General features: G+C 38.0%; 1 protein-coding gene across 4 annotated transcripts in view; it reads left to right on the top strand.

Moving 5' to 3' along the window:
- Positions 1–20,719, top strand: part of USP6NL (USP6 N-terminal like) — a 130,651-nt gene that overhangs the window by 71,029 nt on the left and 38,903 nt on the right. For all 4 annotated transcript variants that reach the window (XM_030016261.2, XM_030016263.2, XM_030016262.2 and 1 more), the window contains 2 exons: positions 8,576–8,615; positions 13,531–13,611. In XM_030016261.2, coding sequence (XP_029872121.1) covers positions 8,576–8,615; positions 13,531–13,611 — 121 coding nt within the window. The remainder of the gene's footprint in view (positions 1–8,575; positions 8,616–13,530; positions 13,612–20,719) is intronic.

Here is a 20,719-nt window from a genome sequence, read left to right as displayed (position 1 = left end):
GCCGTGTTTTTGTTGTCTAGTTAATTTTGGCTTCCACTGGAAAATAAGCAGCTTTGCCCATGTGCTGTGCTCTCACAGTTGCAATAGTTTTTTTAATATCCATGTGTCTAGAAATTACCAATAAATTTTTCTGTGGTTTAGATTGCTAATTTCAGTTCCTTTACAAAAGCATTTAAGAAGGTCTCTTTAACTCAGTTTTGTTCATCTTAGTGAAAGTTGGTTAGGGTTTTTTGGTGGTTTTTTTTTTTTTTTAAGAATAATTTGAAAGGGGTTTTGATTTTTTAAAAATTTTTAAAATTTTATTTTATTTCCCCCCCTTGTGTTACCATGATGATCTAGTGTATGGTTCTTCTGCTACTCTCCCTTCATGCAGGTTCTTCCTATGGAAGGAAGGAATGTTCTGTTATTATTCGCTATCATTCAAAATGGTATGTTTTTTTCCTAAAACTATGTCACGGTTGTACCCATTTCTTTAGCTTATTCTTAGGACTAGAGTTGAAATTTGAATTTTAAATCCATTCTTTCAGCTGAGTTAGTCCAGGCTGTCACTTCAACAATCCTCTGCAGATACAGAAAGAAATGAGGTGAATGTAGTCCCGCAGATTTGATTGCAAACACAAAAGTAAACTGCAGGATAATTTTGCCAACTAAGGACAAATAGTGTGTTTTTTGTTAACAGCTGCTGCTACTTGATTTGAGTAAAAGATCACCCACTGTGTACTAGGAATTCATGAACTACTTCCTTTTATGAAAAGAACTATTAGGTAGCAGAACTGAAAAAATGATTGAATATGGTAATGTATGATTTAATTTATACAACATACTTAGCGATACGCATTGGTTTTGAGTTACTGCTTAAGCTCTAAAATGTAAGGATTTAACATTATCATTATTACCACATATATTTCCTACTATATTTAGCGTTTATAGAAGATTAAAGTAACTGAATATAGGGAATGGCCAGAGCCTGCTTCACTGGCACTGATTATTAAGAGTGCTAAAAGAGGTCTGGGGGTAACAGTTTTTAGAAGTGCAAAGCTGCTGCTACTCTTGACCCAAGTGAAAGACCCATGAAAATGGAATTTTAGACTGCAGAAGATTATTTCATAAAAGCAGCAAGTGTAGGTACATAAAGCATTGAGCTTCAGCAGCGAACAAGCATATATTGCTGGAACACTACCATCTTAGTTAATTTATGTTGGAATGTGCTCTGGATAGCACATGAATTTTAATTCGGATGAAGCTGCCAACATGCAAGTCCTGGATCGCTATTAATATATACTGTAAGTGATCTGTACAGTAACTAACCTTCAAGCAGTACTTAAAAGCAATATGTATATGTGCTTAAGGAAAAAATCCTAGATGTTTTAGACATTTATATATCAAATATAAATCAGAAGCAAAGTGATTCATTCTTTTTCATTTGTCTTTTAGCCTCTTGAGAGTTTTAAGGTAGCTTAGACTACTTTTTATCTTTTTTAAAAACACTTGGAATGTGATTCTGAGAAGATGTTTTTAACCTCAGTGTTTGTTTACGTTCAACTAAAGTGACATCAGAAATCACTAGACATGCTGCTGTGCTCAGTTAAGCAGATTATAGATTTTTCTCAAAGGTTTTCTGATTCCAAGCTGGGAAAACCTTAAAGTTTGCATATAGAACACGTCTTTTACTAAAGACACAAGAAAGCATATATTTTAGCATGTGGCAGTGAAAGTACAGGTATCTTTTTTGCTATGAATTTCTTGACCATTTTTTATATCGGCAATAAAAACTTTATAGTGAAGTTATCTTCTGCTAATCAGGAAAGTATTTTACTAAAAGTCACCACTTTGAGATTTAATTGAATTTGATAAATCTTTTGATTTTATTTTTATCTTTTTTTCTTATCTCTGAGACTGTGCAGTACTTGAGACTCTCTGGACAGGAGGTACATGTTCATGGCACTGTGTTGTGCATATTGGCAGCAACATCCACAGAATACACAAACAAAAATTGTAACTAAAACCTAGTCACAAAATCACATGTGATCCAGTCTTTTGCCAGCATTAAATTCTTTCTTGCAGCATATTTCCTGATAATTATATTGTGGAATATCACGTTGGCTTATCCCGTATGTTAATTAAATGCTTTGGCTTGCTTATGAATTTTAACAAAACTTCTGAAAGCTGTTTCTTAATCTGCTGTAGTCACCACCCCCATACTGTGCAGAGGTTATTTGGTGAAAATTAAAAATGGATGATTACAGTAGCAGAGCTGCAATTATTTTGATAGACACACACAATCAAAATTGTGAGTTATATAAGTAAAATGTGTAATGGAAAGAAGGAAGTGACCCATAGTATTTTCTGTGGGGAAAAATCCATCATTTAGTTTAAAAACCAGCTTTCTTACTTTCTCCTCTATATTTTCAGAAATCTGTTCCATGTATTATTGGTTTTGAAAATTACACTATTGCCTTTAATTTCCATTCAAAGGTTGGAAGACTAAAGCAATCGTTCATAATCAGAATTCTTCTGAAAATTAACTTGTTTGGACTAAAGGATCTGAATTCAACACTAAGTTGTGCTTTAGATTTGTGCTATAAAGAGTAGAATAACTTAATCATAGGTCTAAAGAAAGGCATGACATTGAAATATTGTTTTATTTCTACTTATAATGGTTAATGAGTTTTTTTCAGTTGACTTCAGAAAACATTTTGCTTTGTAGCCCGTCTTGTGTCATAATGCAGACATAAAAGTAGTCATTATAAGTAATGATGCTGTGCGTCCTGTGAATTACACAATTAGTTTTATTTATCTTCCCTTCTATGAGATGATTGTTTAGCACTTTTCAGCTAATTTTAGAACAAAGATCAGTATGTATATTATATGACATGATGCAGTAAAAGCTACCTGGAAACAGTATGTGTGTGTATATATATATATGTATATAACATAAGGTGTCATTCTGTTCCAAAGCACTGTTGTAATTATCCATAATATTGTGTATTGCTTTGACAGTTTTATGTGCCGTATATTGGACACTGAAAGGGAAGCGGACATAAGAGGACACCTAGTCAGTTCGGTGTTTATTGTTGTAGAATTGGTTGCCCAGTGTGAAGATACTAATTTTCTTTGTCTAGTAAAGCTACAGACTCCTACAACTCAATTCTGACAAATTACAGACCCTAAAAACTGTTCATACTTGGGAAGATTTACTTTTTCCTAATACATCTGAGTCCTGAAATGTTGCTGCAATTTGTTACTCAACAATCTGAGTTCTATATTGTATAGCAAAACAATTCCATTTGTACTAAAGCTTTTCTTGTTCAGGTACATCAATTGAATTCTTCCCTTCCTTCTCATCTCTTACGTGTGCATGATCACTCTTCATAAATTTATTTCATGACACTTTCGCTTTTGAGTTTTATGCCTTGCTAACGTTTTTGTGGATGTTTCACATAAATTCTTTGATCATAGAAGTTTCAAAATGAATTTTTTTTTTTTTTTTTAAGAATTCCTTCAAAATAATTCTCCTTGGTGCTAGCAAGTATGTTTCCCTCATGGATTTAAATACTTAGTGTTGCATCACAAATGAAGAACTGAACGCACAGCGTCTATTTCTTTATGATTAAGTCAGTGAGACCATGAAGATAAGTGTTCTGCAAGAAACTTTTCCCATGTTGTATTTTATATGTGACACCAAATATGATTTCAAAATACTTTTCAATTAAAATGTGCATGCGGTGATACAAGGTGATGCTATTCCACTTAGTAGTACTTTGAGGACAGCATGAGAAAATAATTGACAAATAGTTTGAGAAACTATTTTGTGTAGGGACCGCAGCACAGATTTTATGAGGATTCCAGTTTTTTAATAGTCATGTTATAGTGAGTCCAGTAATATAGGAATACTGAATTTAATTGACCTTTTTTTTTTTTTTAATTAAATAATGACTTGCACATATCACAATTATTCCTGCAAGATGTTTCGGCCTAAAGGACCCTAAAGTTCTTCACAGTGCGGTGGCTAATTCTGTCTGGGGTAAGAAAGACTACAGTAAGTAGAGAGGATTTTTAAGCAAGTGGTGTGTTTTGAAATAGAAGTTAAGAGAAATGAAAATAGAGCTTACAAAAATTTTAAATGTAACAGCTCTTTGGGCAAGTAAGCTTTGTGGTAAAGATTTTTAGTCTATTATGGTCAATTTTTGCCACTTTTTTTTCCCAATGAAAAATTGAGTGTTAGGCGTTATACAACTTGCAACTGTGAAGAATTGAATTGGTCCTCTGGAATTTACAGTTCTGGGGTTATCAACATATCAAGACTGCTGATTATTGCACTAAACATCTTCCATTCTCAGCTGAAGCTGCAAATGATGGAGGAGGCTTTACATTTCTTAAATTTATTTAAGCCAAACTAGAAGCAGTAAAATGCTGTGATTTGAGCCAGCAGGGAACATATTTGGGATTTAAATACAAATGTAGGAAAAGAATAAATCTGATGAGTGACTAATATGAGAAAGTCTTTCCTTGTGTTTATTTCGAACAAATATATCAAAGTGCTGTTTAAAGAAGACTGATTTAAACAGCAGCAGTGGGTAGGTGACTGTAAGCTTGTTAAGTCTGAGACTTTTCAGTTTATTTAAACTACCACTGTAACTCAAGGAGGCTAATTGCAACACATGGCTTAATAGTCAAAAACATAGATCTGCATGTTTAATGTTCTGAAGTGTCAGATATTTATGCATTTAAGATTAATATTTCTTTTAAGTTATCTTGAAAAATTAATGAAAACCTGTGTTAACCATCATGGTGGATTTAAAGATGTAAAATCCATTCATCACTTATAATCTAATAAAAATTTCAACGAAGTCCTTGTTCTTCAAAATGAAATCCTGTTTCTTTGAACTTACAGGCCTTATAATCCTCACCAGAAGGTGGTAATAGTCCAGACTGAAAGATAGGAAGACGACTTTGGGCCAGCACTGTAGATCACCACCAGTGAGGACCATGGGTAGAGGTCCCGAGTTCCAGTCAAGCCTTGAAGCCTAGTACTTCCTCCCAGCGAAATGTCTTTGAGGAGCTTTCTAGTAGGAAACCTAGCACTCCTTCATGTGGACCCTGCTCCTTATTGGAGTTAGGATTTGGTCCCAGCATTTTGCAGGTCCCAAACCTGTAGACAACATCATCAGAACTTTCTCTTAATGCTGTAACACCAGAGCTGCTTGGCAGTGGCACCCAGAGCCCTTGAGCTGCTGTTGGGTTGCAATGTGGGCTGCCCAGCCTGCAGGTGGAAGGCTGTAGTTTTTATGCCTGGGGCAAAGGCACATACCAGTTGTAATGATTCTTGATTCCTGTCTGATGAAAAGGGTGAATTTAACTAGTTTGGCTCTTTATTGTGGACAACAGAGTGTTAAGATTTTGTTTCTGCTAAGTGAGACCTTATTTACATGAGTTCAGTTAAAAGCTGTGTCGGTGGCTCCTCTTTTGGATATCAAGTATTGTATGGTTCCAAGCTAATTAGGTTAATCAGTCCTGTTCTTTTTCTCTGTATCCCCTAAATGAATATTACTTGAGCTATTAAAGGAAAATAGTCATCTTAGGGCAGGATGTGGCTATATTATGTTAATATTGTTTACTACTTCATGTTATTACTTGGTGAAGTACACAGATACAAAAAGTTGAAAAATACAAGTTTAAATAGGCTGGGCATGATGGGAGATGATTCAAGATTAAAAGAAATAATGAAGGTATTACAATATTAGATTGGCTAGGCTGGGGCAGGAAGGGGAAGATTCATCATTATAAAGAAAAAAAGAAGGTACAATAAAATTACACTGCTTAATAGACATTAATTGATTTTGTGTCTGATCCCACCTAATCCTTTTTAGAAAAAAAAAAAATACAAGGTGCTTCTGCATAAAAACCACATACACTAAATGGAAATGTATTTATTTAAAGAATCTTTAGGGACTTGAGTTTGTTTGCCCACTATGCCTTTCCTTCAGTCCTTGCAGGGTAGATTTGAATATTATGTATGTGAGTACATGGGCGTAGTTAGTGCAATCTAGTTAATTGAGAGGAAGATCTCCAGGATCTCCTGCGTTCCAGTCCAGTGAGTTACTGAGCGGCCTGGGGCAATTCGCTCAGCTGCTCCGCTGTTTTCCTAGTGCTCAGCTGCTAGCACCATCTCAGGGAATAAAAACATAGGGCTGGTTTAATGTGCTCCTGTGGAATTTCAGTGCTAAAAATATATAGGTATGTGGTATTAGTGTATAGCTGTGCAGCTAAAGAAATAACGAGGAATGTGGTCATAAATTTGCTGCTAAATTAATTTAGTGAGGGAGTATGGTGTCTGCTTCCCAGGACAAAAGAGCCTTCTTTTCACTGCTCGGTAGGTTCAGCCATGCCTTTTGATTGCACACCGATGGTAACTTGCAAAGTTAGCAAAGAGCAATTCCGTAGTAAATAGTGTGATTCATTCTTCCTTTGTGATAAAGTAAGATTTGATTAATCTTTCATGTGATTAGCTTCCATGACGGATTAGCAAATGTGAAGGTAAGCTGTCAAGTGGTACCAGTTAAGCAGAGGAGTTGCTGTGTCTGGTGTGAGTCTGCAGGGATGTGGAGCCATCAGACTGGTGACTTCCACGCTGCTGGCAGCACTGGAGGAAAAAGAGTTTCTTGTGTGTGCAGCCAGCTGCTGGTGTGATCTTGTAGGGCCACAAAGAATGAGGCTGCTGGGCGCTCATCTTGCTCTGAGACTGATGCTTCTGGTGGAAGTAGACAGTGCCTGCAACTGTCAATGAAGAATTGAAATTTTTGAGTGACGTTCGAAAGGTTTAGCAATCTTTGTACTTAAAACCAAACCACCCAAGAAGTCCCCCCAAGCAGATTATTAAATTGAATTTTTTCTTCTCCTTTGCTTACTTTTTCATTTCTGTTCAAATGAGCCTAATTTCTAGGTGTTACTTGGCATACAAAGGGCCTACTTTCAGTTTATTAATTTAGTTATATGGGACTGTGCACAATACTACAATTTTATAGCATTTACAACCTCAGGTAGCACTGAATATAGGCTATTTCCAGTGCGTTGGACAGATGTTAATCAGATTTTTTTTTTTTATTTTGATGTTGTTCATCAAGAAAACTTTCAGATGCTTGGAAAGTGCTTCTAAATGAATGGATTTTGCTTTTTGCAATGCTGTTCAAAAGGAACACTCTCTTGGTTTTTAAATTAGTTTCTAGGCTGTGTACTGGAAACTTTGACTTGTGTGTGTGGTCTCTGAAAAGGTGTTGATCGGAGCAAGCTTTTCCATTAGATGAGGTAATTCAAATGTATTTCTTTATTCAAATATAACTTCTGAATCTGAAACTGCATCTTTTAAATTAAATAAATGAGATCAAATATAATTCAGGCTTTTTGCATCAGACTGTTCTTATATTGACTGCAGCAGCAACTACTTTTGTAGCCTTCCCCAGTGTGTTTTTTGCCCTTGCACAGGTTTGATACAGGTCTGAAATACTGGGTTTTCATGTCCTCGCTATAGAAAGCTATAATGGTGTGGGTAGGAATTTTTTCATAAGATCGAGACTCAATAGGAATTTTTTTTTTTTAAAGGATTTCACACAGTGCCTGCTTTTTAGTCCCTTTTAAACAAGATTTGTTGGGTGTGTTATTTGTCTGATCTGTAGAGCAGAAAAAAGGGAGCCTTGCTACTTACAGATGAGCTGCTATGTTTTCAGAAGCTGCAGATGATGCAGGCAAAGGCAGGCAGGCTGATTTGGCATCAGAGTGGTCCAGTTACTTTTGATAAGAAAAACACAAGTTTTGTTGGTGAGAAAAATAGAAGTTAGAGCCCTCAGAATGAAACTATAATAATATAAATAGATAATAATATCAAGTCTGAAAATGTATCTGTTCAAAGGCTGCTTTTCAAGCTTTCAATTAATAACCTGCCTTTTTAGAGTTAGGCTAAGAAATGAAAGCACTGTATTTTTGAATATTAATTAGATACCTGTTAATAAAGCTGATTTTTGTTGGTTTTTTTTCTACCACCTCCTCCCTGTTACTTAGTGAATTTTGTAGAGTTTTGAGAAAATGGAAGTTAACTCTCCTAAGTCAAGCAAAGTTGCAGTGCCTCAGTGCCTACTCAGGGCACAGTAGTAATGGAGGAAAACCTTTTATAGGGGCATTTCAGCTAACAATAATATGGTCTAATAAACAAAATTCATTTAGGTTTCAGTTCAGTAGTACATCACAGGGTGCTTTTACTAAAGAAAAATGAACTTTCTGGACTGTTAAGTCCTTGTGTTTTGAAGCTACACAACTCCTTTGATTTAGAAGATTTAAGATAGAAACAGTTCTGGTTCTGTACTTAAAATATTGTAAGTTTCACTGTGTTTAAAAAAACAAAAAAACCCAAAAAACTCCAAGGGTTCCTGTGTGTCATTGTCTTAGTTCATTAAAGTTCAGAATTCTTGTTTACTTGTTACTACATATTGCTGCTGTAAATGATTACTTGTAAGAACCTATACAAAAATGATTTTGTGCCAAGATTAACCAAGAGTAATACGAACTTTGTCTTTGTTTTCAGTCCAGAGGAGCTTCCTGTCCATGATGCAGCGATAGAAAAGGTAAGTCTAGTGTCTTCCAGTTTTTTGACTAGGCAGTAAACGTTTAGAGATTTACGACTTCTAAAATATAAGTCATTGTGAAATGAGGAGATGAAGCATTTTAGCGATTTGCATTCCCAAGGAAACATGTTCTAAGTCCCATAAGGACTGTGGTCCTTGAGGCCATGTTAACTTGCCCGAAGATACGTTGGGGGCCCCCGCAATCTTATGTTGACTAGTTGCAATGAGACATGAGTCTTCCTCACCCATTATATGACCTCGTAAAGGAAACAGCTACTTAAGAGATCACACCCGGCTCTGTCCTGAAAGAGCAAGAGCTATTGTCTCTGTCATGAGCTGTCATCAGCTGTGCTGGGTGGATGGATTGTCCAAGTGAGGTCCCCTGAGGAGTGTAGCGTGCTTTTCTAGTTTGGTAAATGGTGACAAATATCCTGGCTGCCACTGGAACGTGATGACCTCCCTTGTAATGTTGAGTTGACAAGCCAGGTGTATTCTGGACGTGCAAGACCTGTCAGCAGCTGGTGCAGGCCCTAGCTCAAAAATCTTTCTGCTGCTGGAGGGTACTAGAGGAGAAGTTTGGGAACTGATGTTTTGGGAATGTGGAAAGCTTTTAATAAAATCATCGGGAACAGAATTTCTATTTGTCTGGGCCTAGTTACTATTGGTATTTCCCCTTGGTCTGTCAGGCCCATTGTTGTCTCCAAGACCAGATCAGATCCTTCTTGTTTGTCCATATTGATCTTCTGTATTGTCAGAAAACTTGAGATAAAATATTTGAAGCTGGAAGTTTAAAGTTAGCCCTCTTGGCTGCAAAAATAAGTAGAGTGCATGGAAAAGGGATGGAATGACTTGTTCTAAGTCAGCTCAGCTCCCCCAGTGTTAAGAGCAGCAGTGCTTCTGAAAATAAATTATTCTGAGCTTCAGTATAGAGCTAGTTAAGAAATGTTTCTTGTAAAAGAAGGGAACTTCTGAATCCCTTTTGTTTTGCGTTGGTTCATGTGTATTTCTGCGTACGCAGCCTGAAATAGTTGCGTTTTTCTGCCATGTTTCATTACATTTAATAACATACTGAGTGTATATATAATTTCATTTCCATCAGAAGGACACAGCAGGGTGGTGAGTCTATGAGCATAAATATTAGACAGCTTGCAATTATTGTGGTGTATGTGTTTTGAAGCTCTGATTCACTGGGGCTTTGTAGTTAGCCTTGAATTATTGGGGGGAAATAGTGTCTCAGTTCGCTGTCCCATATTGTATTCATGCTGTCTCAGACAAAATGTCAGCATAAAAACTGTATTTATTGAGTCAATGTTAAATTGCAAATCTAGTGCCTTTTTATAATCATACAGTAATACTCCTCTATTAGGCTCCTGTTTATACTCCTGATGATATCCTGACCTCTGCTGGTTTGAGGTTTATCTGTCTTCTGTCAGCAGTGTTTGAATCTTTACAATTTTCAAGATACCATTCATAGGATAATTAATGTGTCATCTTAATGTAGGCTAAGACTAAAAGCTTTCTGTGCAATATCTTTTGAAGTCACTTACTTGGCAGAACTATTTATGCTTTCCTTTTGCCTTACTTGCAAATTTTAGAAACCATTCCTAAGTCATGTTTTCCTTTCGTTTGCAACTTACGTAAAGGGTTGTGTATCAGTGTGAATTTTGAATCTCTATTCTTCATCTACGTTCTAGTGTAAAGTTTAAGCTGGGTTTTCTGTGTGTGTATTTATGTGTTTGTGTGTATTCATGTGTGTAATACTTTTAGAATAGGCATTATTACTGTGAACGCAGAGTAATTTTGAAGCTTCATTACCTTGCTGGGCATTTGGTGACTTAAATGCATCGACTCATTGTCCTACATTATGAACTAGTTAACCTTCAGATGAATCATCCAGCCCATCTGAGATAAAACTAGGGGAGGAAAGATCGTCTAGAGGGGAAAAGTAGGCAGAGAACTGACTTCAGGAAACCTGGAGTCTGTGTCTGACTGTTTTTGAAGTGCTATGAAATGTTTTGTAAGTCATTTTCAGTTTGTTTGGTTTTTGTCTTTGGTTTACTTGTTTATAAATTCTCCAGGGAGCAGTGCAGCCAGTTCTGGTTTTGTCTGAGGCTTCTGCTAAAGTATTGCTTTAAGCCTCAGCTGTAGCACACTTGCTCTACAGGAAGGTAGAGTGCTGCACAAAAGATGGATGCTTGCCAACTTAACTTCATCCTTTTTTGCTTTCCGTAGTGTATTATTTACTGACATGAGAGTAAGAAACCTTCTCTGCTTCAGTTAGGGATTCTGTTATTCCCAATAGCAAAAATGCTTCAAAGTGTAAAATGTACTCAGAAGACAGATAAAAGGATTTTTTTTTTTTTTCCTTGGTGACAACTACATGGAACTTGCCTGAAAGAGCAGCAGCAGCATCCCTCTACTCTGCAGTGAGCTGCGTCAGATCTATCCATGTTTTCAGTGTTGCACCTGTTAGACATGAAAGTGAACATAATTCAGACTGGGAAAAAAATAGCTAAAAGTTTTCAACAACTGAACACAGAAATAACTGCTATTTTGACTACAGTAGCATCACTTGAAAACTGGGATAAATTGACACAGAAGACATAAAAGCTTGAACAAACATACAATTGAAGTGAGCTTCTGGCTCAAAAGACCAAAAATCTTGAAAGTAGATCAAACATACAAAACATAACAAACAAAAAGACTGTGGGAGCAGATAGGGTTTTATTTTTCTTACCAATTATCTGAACAACCTGTTGAGGGCAGAGACCTTTCCTGACTTGATAGCAATGTTATTCCTGCACTCTAAACTATGCCTAGAGAACATCTGCTTTAAGAGATGTTAAAAATGGTTATTTCTTAAAGGGGTTGCGAGTGTGGAGGGGAATCGGAAACAGTGTTGTGAAACCTATGAAATCTGGGAAGCAGTAGTTTTTCTACAGTTCCCCTCTAACCTAACTCTTAAGAACAGTGTTTTAAATAATTTTAAAAAAAACCAAGTGGTTGAGGTATTACCAAATACAGCGTGGAACCTGAACAAGAATGTGGGCAGTTGATTGCAACATGAATATTTAGATAAGTTAAGGGTGAAAGAGTAGAGGCACACTTTTCCCCATAACTTTCTTATACTTAAATATAAGGCTTATGTCAATTGGATTCAAATAGAAAAAACGTAAAAAAACCAAAACCAACTTATTTCCAGGATACTTCATGGACTGAATCATGGTTGGGGTGGACCTAAACAGTCATCAAGTTGTACTTCTGCAAGTGCAAGGCTTTGGGCTCCTGGATTAAAGTCCTTTGCCCATTTTGTTGCATTGATAGCCAAGAAAGAATGCACAAATTCTGATGAGTAAAAGCTAGAAGTAAAATTAGAATTCTGTTGAGACAATAAGTAATAATTTTCTTTTATATTTTTCCCCAACATTTCAGATGCAAGTTGACTTAATGAATACTTAATGAAAGTATTAATAAGTTTTCAGTATCCTGCAGAGCTTTGAAATTAAACTCTTACATTGTTACCAGATTGTATCACTAACCATATGAAACAGAATATCCTTCCTGTCTTTATTAAGCCCTGAATTTGAAGTTGGAGGGAGAGGGGCTGTCCTTTACAAAAAACCCTTAATATTTGTTTATATTCATCTTTGAAGAGAAAGCAAGAGCCACACATGCGTTTTTCTGCTTTAGCTTTTCCAGTGTTGGTCCTCAGCTCCAAAGCATTATGAAAGAGTTGAAATAGTGTCCTTAAAAAAACCCAAAAAACAAACAAAAAAAACCCCCAAAACCAACAGTTAATAGTTAACTTTGTAGTACAATCAGAGACGCCTCGCCTACTTTACAGCATGCAAAACTGGGCTGTAAAAATACGTACTAAAAATCTTCTTATCATTGGAGCCAACAAAATACAGATTTTTGGCTGTGAAGAGCCCAAGTGCCTTGAAATTCCAGGGAATAAAATAGCTAATTCCAAGTGCTTGTTTGGTTCCCAAATTCAAGAAGTTGATGGCAACTGTAGCAAAGTTTTCATAGGCGGAATGGTAATCTTTAAGGTAGTAGGGTTGTCCCATGCTTTTAAAGCTGTATATAATATAAATAATGTATGGAATTCACATACTTATTATGTTACATGTTATACTACTTTGTATAACTATTTATTTTAAGAAGATGGGGTTTGTTTTGTTTTGAATTCCCATTTTATCACCTTGTTACTGAGATACTCTTGTCAGCAATATAATGTAAACAAGTAGATCTTACCTCAGAGGAAATCCTTGATGTTAAGTTATAGGGCCATGTAGGTAGAAATGTACCAAGCCAAGGACAAGAATTATAGCAAGGCTTTCTAAGCTTTTAATGTCCAGAATTAGACCTTATTCCCACTTCTGCTACTGTGCTGTCACTCTTTCTTGCACTTGTTTTTGTTCATGTACTTTGTGCCTTTTTAACTTCGTGTCTTTTAAGAAGGGATGGTTTGTGTGATCACTGGGAAACAGTAGCTAATTATGTTTAGGGAAGGTCTGGGTAAAGATCATCATTTCAGAGTGAAATAGCTTTTAAGAAGCTTGCAGCAGAAATTATTTGCCTGAAAATTTACTGAATATAAAACCAAATTGAAGTTCTTTGTACTTGCCAAAAATGTGCAGAGAAGAAATCTTTATAAACCTGGTACTTAAACTCCTCTTACAAAATACAATTCTTTACATGGTGCTGAAAATAAGGGTTTTTACTTGGGTTTTGGTTGGCTGGTTTTTTGGATGTTTTAGGTGAACTGATGTTACTCTGTTGCTGTTCTTAGATGACTGGATAAAAAGTTGCTGATGCTGTGTTAAATTTTTTTTCAGTGTTTTTAGAAAAGCATAAATAATTTTAAATGTATTCATTTTGAAAAGATTAAAAAATTCTAATTTCTTTTCAGCAAAAGCACCTTGAAATTGAAAGAACTACAAAATGGCTTAAGATGCTGAAAAGCTGGGAAAAATACAAGAATAGTGAAAAGGTAAAGTTATGTGTGCTTTTTTCATTAGCTATCTCTTCTGAATGAATGTATAACCTTAAATTAGATTGTTTCTGTTTATGAGATCTGGGGAAAATAAAAAACAAACAACACACACTGAAAGAAAAAGGCTTTTTATTCTTCCAAAATGCAATAATACATAATAACCCAATAATAATAATAACCCAAGAAAACTGGTGGTCAAATGCACGGAATTTCTAAGGGCAATACTGCGTAGGCTCTCTAACATATTCATAGTAATAAGTGTGTGCTGTACTGCTTTGCACTGTGGGATTGGAACTAGGATCACACAGCATACTGTGTTCACATCTGCAAAATAATCTGTGGAGTGGATGAAGCATCAGACCTGCCTGTCTTGTCTTGCAGGGAGCTAGAAGTTGTGTTTGATTTAGCCTTTGAGAATGCTAGGAGGAAAAAAAGAAAAATCTTTATAATCTTGAAAAGAGGGGATACCTTTAAATGGGTGTAGCTGAATTCTTCACGAATTATAAATTCCCTTTCAAGGGTTATGATTTTTAACTTTACTTTTTTATTCCTTTGTATGCTGGATATTGTATTGATTAATATTTAAATTTAAAGTTACTCTTCTGAGTTACTGGTGGTGTCTTATTAAGATCTATGAGGGTTTTTTCTACTCTTAATCTTCTGTTCCATGGTCATGTCTGCCCTGTTCTCCCCCACCCACCCCCTTTTTTTTTTTTTTTTTTCCTTTTTTTTTTTGCAGCCCAGGTTTACTGAAGGGCCTAGGATAACTTACTGTTATGGATAAGTGAAAACCACCTTGAGTAACTGTCCAGGGAAACTGATTAGTCATCACATGGGGCATATAGTTCGATGCTTAAACTATCACACTTGCCTGCACAGATATCTTAGGATATCCCAGTATACCTGGTTGCTTTGTTAAAAGGATAGTTGCACTGAGTAAGTGAGAAGGTAAAAAGTACAGGAAGCCATTCAATGCCCTGTCCCCCTCAGGCTAAGTCTGTTTTTTCTGTGAATAATATGCAATGCAGCATTCATAATCTTCAAGAGAAGTGAATTTTTTGATAGTATGAATGGGATCTACTTTTGAATAGAATACTTCATAACTTGGTGGCCTGCTTTTATTTTGGAATCAGTGGAGAAGAGCTGAAATCTGCTGGCAGCTACTTAACAGTGCCCAGCAGTGCTACAACATTTCTTGACTTACAAAAAAAAAAAAAAAAAAAGTAAAATAATTTTCTATGTGAAGCTGCAGGTGAGTTTTAAGGTAGTGAATTGCCCATTAATAATCTTTAAATTGCTTTTGGGATTTTTAGTTACAGAATTACTTTTATCCTACTCTTGAAAACAAATAATGGTCTGAAGGTAATGACAGAAAGGGGGCTATGTTAGGTATACCATCAAGTGCTAAGTGCTTTTACTTGCTTTGAAAGCTAGGTAGGGAAGTTCATGTGAATAGTTTATTTGCTGGAATTGTAGTCTTGGTCATCTTAAAATTATGGAAGAATTTCAGCTGGGAAAAAACTTTCTGGAGAGGCTATATTCCCAACACTCTGTTCTGAGGAGTTTTTCATAACTGTTTTTGTGGCCGTTTAGCGGATAATGCACAGAGTATGAGGTTCCCAAATTCAAATTCCCTCTTCCCCTCAATAGGGCTTAAAACTTGTATTTTCTGTTGGGGAGTCTGTTGGTATTTTCTGACGCTGCTGATCCACCTGTATTTTGCTGAGGACTAGAGGACGACTGTTATGCATCCTAGGTTACTGCCTGGATGGCTGACTTGCAGCGTTGGCTTACTCCTTTACTAGCCTTTTGTTTTAGTAAATTATTCTGTGCAAAGTGGAAAACTTTAAAGGGAGAGGTTGAGACCAGAATGCTTGTTAGCCTGGTGAGCAGGGAACTGAGATACTATAATTCAAGTAGAGGGAGAAATTTACTCAGCATGTCCCCCACTCATCATGTCTGCTACTACCTTTATTTTTGAGACTAGAAGCTATGTCTTGCACTTCGCTTTTGTTAAAAATACCAAAGCCAGTGGTTGATGTTTTTCAGGGTATAACTAAGAAGCTAGCGAATTCATTTTCTTAAAAGATGAAGTGAATGCATGAAAAAGTAATAATTTGTTTCCCAAGTTTTTCTTACACTCCTACTTTGTCCTGTCATCTTCTCTGGAAGGAGAAGCTAGAGGTCATAACACTGGTGGCTTTGTTTCTTTACTGTGGCGATTGGGTGATTTGCAGATCAAGTATGTTCCCAAGTCAAAGGGATGATCAGAAAACCTGTGTTACAGTTACTTTGTTTGCAAAGAGAATGTTAAATACGACCTTTCAGGTAACACAATAGCTACATGTTGTCTAAGCAGCATCGCTTTTCCTTTTCAGACATTTGTAACGTCAGTCCATGATACACTGACTTAACTGAATAATCTTCTATTCACCGAGCATGCAGAAGGTATAGCAGATCAGCTGAGCAGAAAGAGTTTCAGTTCATGTAACAAATTACAGGCTGAACTATAAATAGTGGCAGGAATAATTCAATATGTTCATAAAGGGGATGAACTTTGCTTGAGGCTAGGAAAAATTCTCACTGATTGTTGAACTCTGGTGGAGCACGTGAGACTTAGACAACAAGGGTGTTTTCCTTTTCTTTCTCACATCTTATGTGGTAAGTGAACCAGAACATACAGAATAAAGAACCAGCTTCCTCTTCCTCCTCCCGAGCATGCAGTGGAAAGTCAGACATTATTTGTCACTGCTCCTTATGGAAAGCCTGGTGGTGTTCTCAGGGTTGTACAAAACTCACAAATAAAGACAGTTTTTTATCTGAAAGTGTGTTGGAAGAATGCATCAGCTTTCCATGCTCGCCTTCTTGAAGCATGGGAGCCATAGTTGCAAGAACAATTCCTGACTCTTGCTTTCTGTCTTCACTTGATTGGATAAAGTCGTTAACACTGGAGGAACAAATTGCTAAAGAAAATGAACAGCTTGTATCTTAAAAGACTCACTTCACCTGACACTCGCATGGTTTCTGTGCAGTCAGGCTGCTCCTGAAATCAGCATTGTTTAGAAACAGCTCTGAAGGGAACATTGCAGCAACAATAACAGTAATAATGTTGTGGGGTCGTAGATTATGATTGTAGTGATGGCTTGGTTTTGGAAAATGGCGTACCTGGGAGATGCTTGTGTTCTTAAAAAGAGACCAAGGGAGAGTCAGAGAAGGTGATGGTCCCAGGGATAGAGCAGTTATGTACAAAGTACAGGACTTTAGACAGCCTGTTTGTAATGAGCCTTCATAATATACAGCTGGGAGAGTTTTGGGTTGAAGAAATCTGTTCATACTGTACACATACTGTAAATGAATCCATATATTTGATTACATTATCCAAAACTGTCATATGCTTGACTGCAAAATACAGTTTTCATTTAATACTCTTGCAGAGCTGCCTATAGGCCGCTGCTTTATTTTTTTTCCATCATAACTTCATAAGGGGAATTAATGAGGAAACATTAACACGCTGATGTGTGTGGGCGTGCATGTGAGATGCTTCAATTTACATCTTCCCCTGATCTTTCTTGCAGAAGAATATACCGAGAGACACGGGGGCTCTGGGAACCTCACACTGTTTTCCCATTAGAACTTCTGTGCTTAAACCTAATAAAAAAAAGGGCAGGAGAGGAGAAGGGGAATGGAGGCCAGCAATGTGTGACCATGAGGAACTGGAAAGAGATGGAAGAGTTGTCAGATTGAAACCAGAAGTGTGCTAGTCTCTACTGTATTTGAGTACTGATTTAGAGGTAATGAGGATGACGTAGTAAAATGAACCCACGTACAACTCCATAACCGTGTAGAATCATAGAATTGCAGAACGGTTTGGATTGGAAGGGACCTTGAAGATCATCTAGTCCCAACCCCCCTGCCATGGGCAGGGACACCTTCCACCAGACCAGGTTGCTTAAAGCCCCATCCAACCTGACCCTGAACACTTCCAGGGATAGGGCATCTACAGCTTCTCTGGGCAACCTGTTGCAGTGTCTCACTACCCTCACAGTAAAGAACTTCTTCCTTACATCTAATCTAAATCTACCTTCTTTCAGTTTAAAAATATTACCCCTTGTCCTATCACTACATGTCCTTGTCAAAAAGTCCCTCTCCAACTTTCTTGTAGTCCCCCTTTAGGTACTGGAAGGCTGCTATAAGGTTTCCCCAGAGCCTTCTCTTCTCCAGGCTGAACAACCCCAATGCTCTCAGTCTGTCTTCATCGGAGAGGTGCTCCAGCCCTCTGGTCATCTTTGTGGCCCTCCTCTGGGCCAGCTCCAGCAGGTCCGTGTCCTTCTTATGTTGGTGGCCCCAGACCAGGTGGGAGTAGAGGGGGACAATCACCTCCCTTGACCTGCTGGTCACGCTGCTTTTGATGCAGCCCAGGATACAGTTGGCTTTCTGGGCTGCAAGCGCACGTTGCTGGGTCATATTGACCTTCTTGTCAACCAACACCCCTGAGTCCTTCTCGTCAGGGCTGCTCTCAATACATTCTCCGCCCAGCCTGTATTTGTGCTTGGGATTGCCCCAACCCACGTGCAGGACCTTGCACTTGGCCTTGTTGAACTTCATGAGGTTCGCACAGTCCCACCTCTCAAGCCTGTCAAGGTCCCTCTGGATGGCATCCCTTCCCTCCAGCGTGTCAACCGCACCACACAGCTTGGTGTCGTCAGCAAACTTGCTGAGGGTGCACTTGATCCCACTGTCCATGTCACCGACAAAGATGTTAAACAGCACCGGTCCCATTACCGACCCCTGAGGAACGCCAGCGTCAGTGGTCTCCACTCGGACATCGAGCCATTGACCACAACTCTGAGTGAGACCATCCAGCCAATTCCTTATCCACCGAGTGGTCCCTCCGTCAAATCCCTGTTTCTTCAATTTAGAGACAAGGATGTTGTGTAGGACAGTGTCAAACACTTTGCACAAGTCCAGCTAGATGATGTCCTTTGCTCTTCCCTTATCCACCAACGCTGTAACCCCATTGTAGAAGGCCACCAAATTTGTCAACCATGATTTGCCCTTAGTGAAGGCATGTTGGCTGTCACTAATGTCCTCCTTATTTCCCATATGCCTTAGCATAGTTTCCAGGAGGATCTGCTCCATAGTCTTGCTGGGCACTGAGGTGAGACTGACTGTCTTGTAGTTCCCTGGGTCTTCCTTTTTTGTGTTTTTAAAAATGGGAGTTATGTTTCCCCTTTTCCAGTCTGTGGGAACTTCCCTGACTTCTCGAATATGATGGCTAGTGGCTTAGCCACTTCATTCACCAGTTCCCTCAGGACCTGCAGATACATCTCATCAGGTCCTATGAACTTGTGCACCTCCAGGTTCCTTAGCTGGTCTCAGACCTGATCTTCTCCTACAGTGGGTGGTTCTTCGTTCTCCCATTCTGCCATCGGCTTCTGTGACTTGGGTGGTGTGGCTGGAGCACTTGCCGGTGAAGGCTGAGGCAAAAAAGTTGTGGAGTACCTCAGCCTTCTCCATGTCCTGGGAAACCAGGTCTCCCGTTTCCTTCCGGAGAGGGCCCGCATTTTCCCTAGTCTTCCTTTTACCACCAATGTACCTATAGAAGCTTTTCTTGTTGCCCTTGACATCCCTGGCCAGATTTAATTCTATCAGGGTTTTGGCTTTCCTAACCTGATCCCTGGCTGCTCAGACAATTTCTCTGTATTCCTTCCAGGCTACCTGTCCTTGCTTCCGCCCTCTGTAGGCTTCCTTTTTGTGTTTGAGTTTGTCTAGGAGCAACTTGTTCACCCGTGTAGGCCTCCTGGCGTCTGCCTGACTTCCTCTTTGTGTATAAAACTCCTTGATTCCTATACAATTATTTAGGCATCTTTTCAGTGGAGTCGTCATGATTCTTACAGACACCAGTCTCTGAAGTGTTTAACTGCCCTTGTGTCTTCGCATGATTGATATTTGTCAAAACAAAGCTTTCATCTCCCCATCAGTCATTTCTTATGCAGGGAGTGTCATAGAGCAGCAAAGTTTGTGTTGCAGTGTGGTCTTTCTCTAGCTTATGCTTTTATTTTCTATTTGTATTCTACTGCTTAGTAATCCAGGGTACAATCAACCACCACAGACAGTAAATCCTTCCTGGCTTAGTATGATCATAACTTTCAGGAAAGATTAAATAAAACTTATATGTTATATTCCCATTTGAGCTTTTCCACCAAAGTATTTCTGTCTTTCACTGTCTACCTTCATCTGTCTGTGATTGAAGTTACCTAAATTGAGAGAGAAAGGAAGAAGAGAAACAATCAGGGTAGCAGGCAATTTCCAGCTGTTCTGGCATTCACACAGAATATAATAATCAAGTCTCCACTTAGTTTGGTATCTGAACACAGAGCCTTAATGAAGAACCCTCTTTGCATTCCTGAGATTTTTTGAATGAGATTGAGCAACTCTTGTATTTGCACTTTCTCTTCATTTTATTCAACCCACAGAAGTTGAAGAACCTCTAAAGGCAGCGGTCTTTATAAATATACTTTCTTTTCATTATAAATATACTTTCTTGTGAGACTTCAGATTTTAATTCTTATGCTTCTCATCACTGAATCTTTTTGAGGTGGCAGAGTTCCTCTGCTGCTTGTGCAGTTCTTCCTGACATAACTAAGAAAGTTTTATTTTCAAGAAAACTAGTTTTATATCTTGTAGCAGCAAGAATGCCAGTTCCTACTCTTCAGACCAGTGCTGTGTGATAGTGGCCTCGTTTCTTGTCCAGGAACTAGTTGGGTTTATGAGCTGGAGACATTGGGGCAGTGGAAGGAAGAGGGGAGGTTGTCTGCTTTCCAAGTTTTTTGCATGGAGGCCACATTGAATATTGGATGTTACAGACTTCAATATTTGAGATGATAGCTAATTTGGAACATTCCAAATTTGAGAGATTTTTTTTTTTTCCTCCTTGCTTTGTAAGCTTTTTAATTTATTCTATATATTCTCTTGTTTCACAATGGGAAGGTCCAATTTACAGGACCAATTTCTTTTTGCATGAGAAGCTCCTTTTGAATTCCCAGGTGGTAGGGCCTCATCTAATGTCCGCTTGTCCTATCTACTTCAGGTTCAACAATATTAG

This window comes from Aquila chrysaetos, chromosome 5 (assembly GCF_900496995.4).
Source record: "Aquila chrysaetos chrysaetos chromosome 5, bAquChr1.4, whole genome shotgun sequence".
NCBI lineage: Eukaryota > Metazoa > Chordata > Aves > Accipitriformes > Accipitridae > Aquila > Aquila chrysaetos.
Note: the sequence above shows the minus strand (reverse complement) of the source record. Positions and strands in the feature narration are given on the sequence as shown.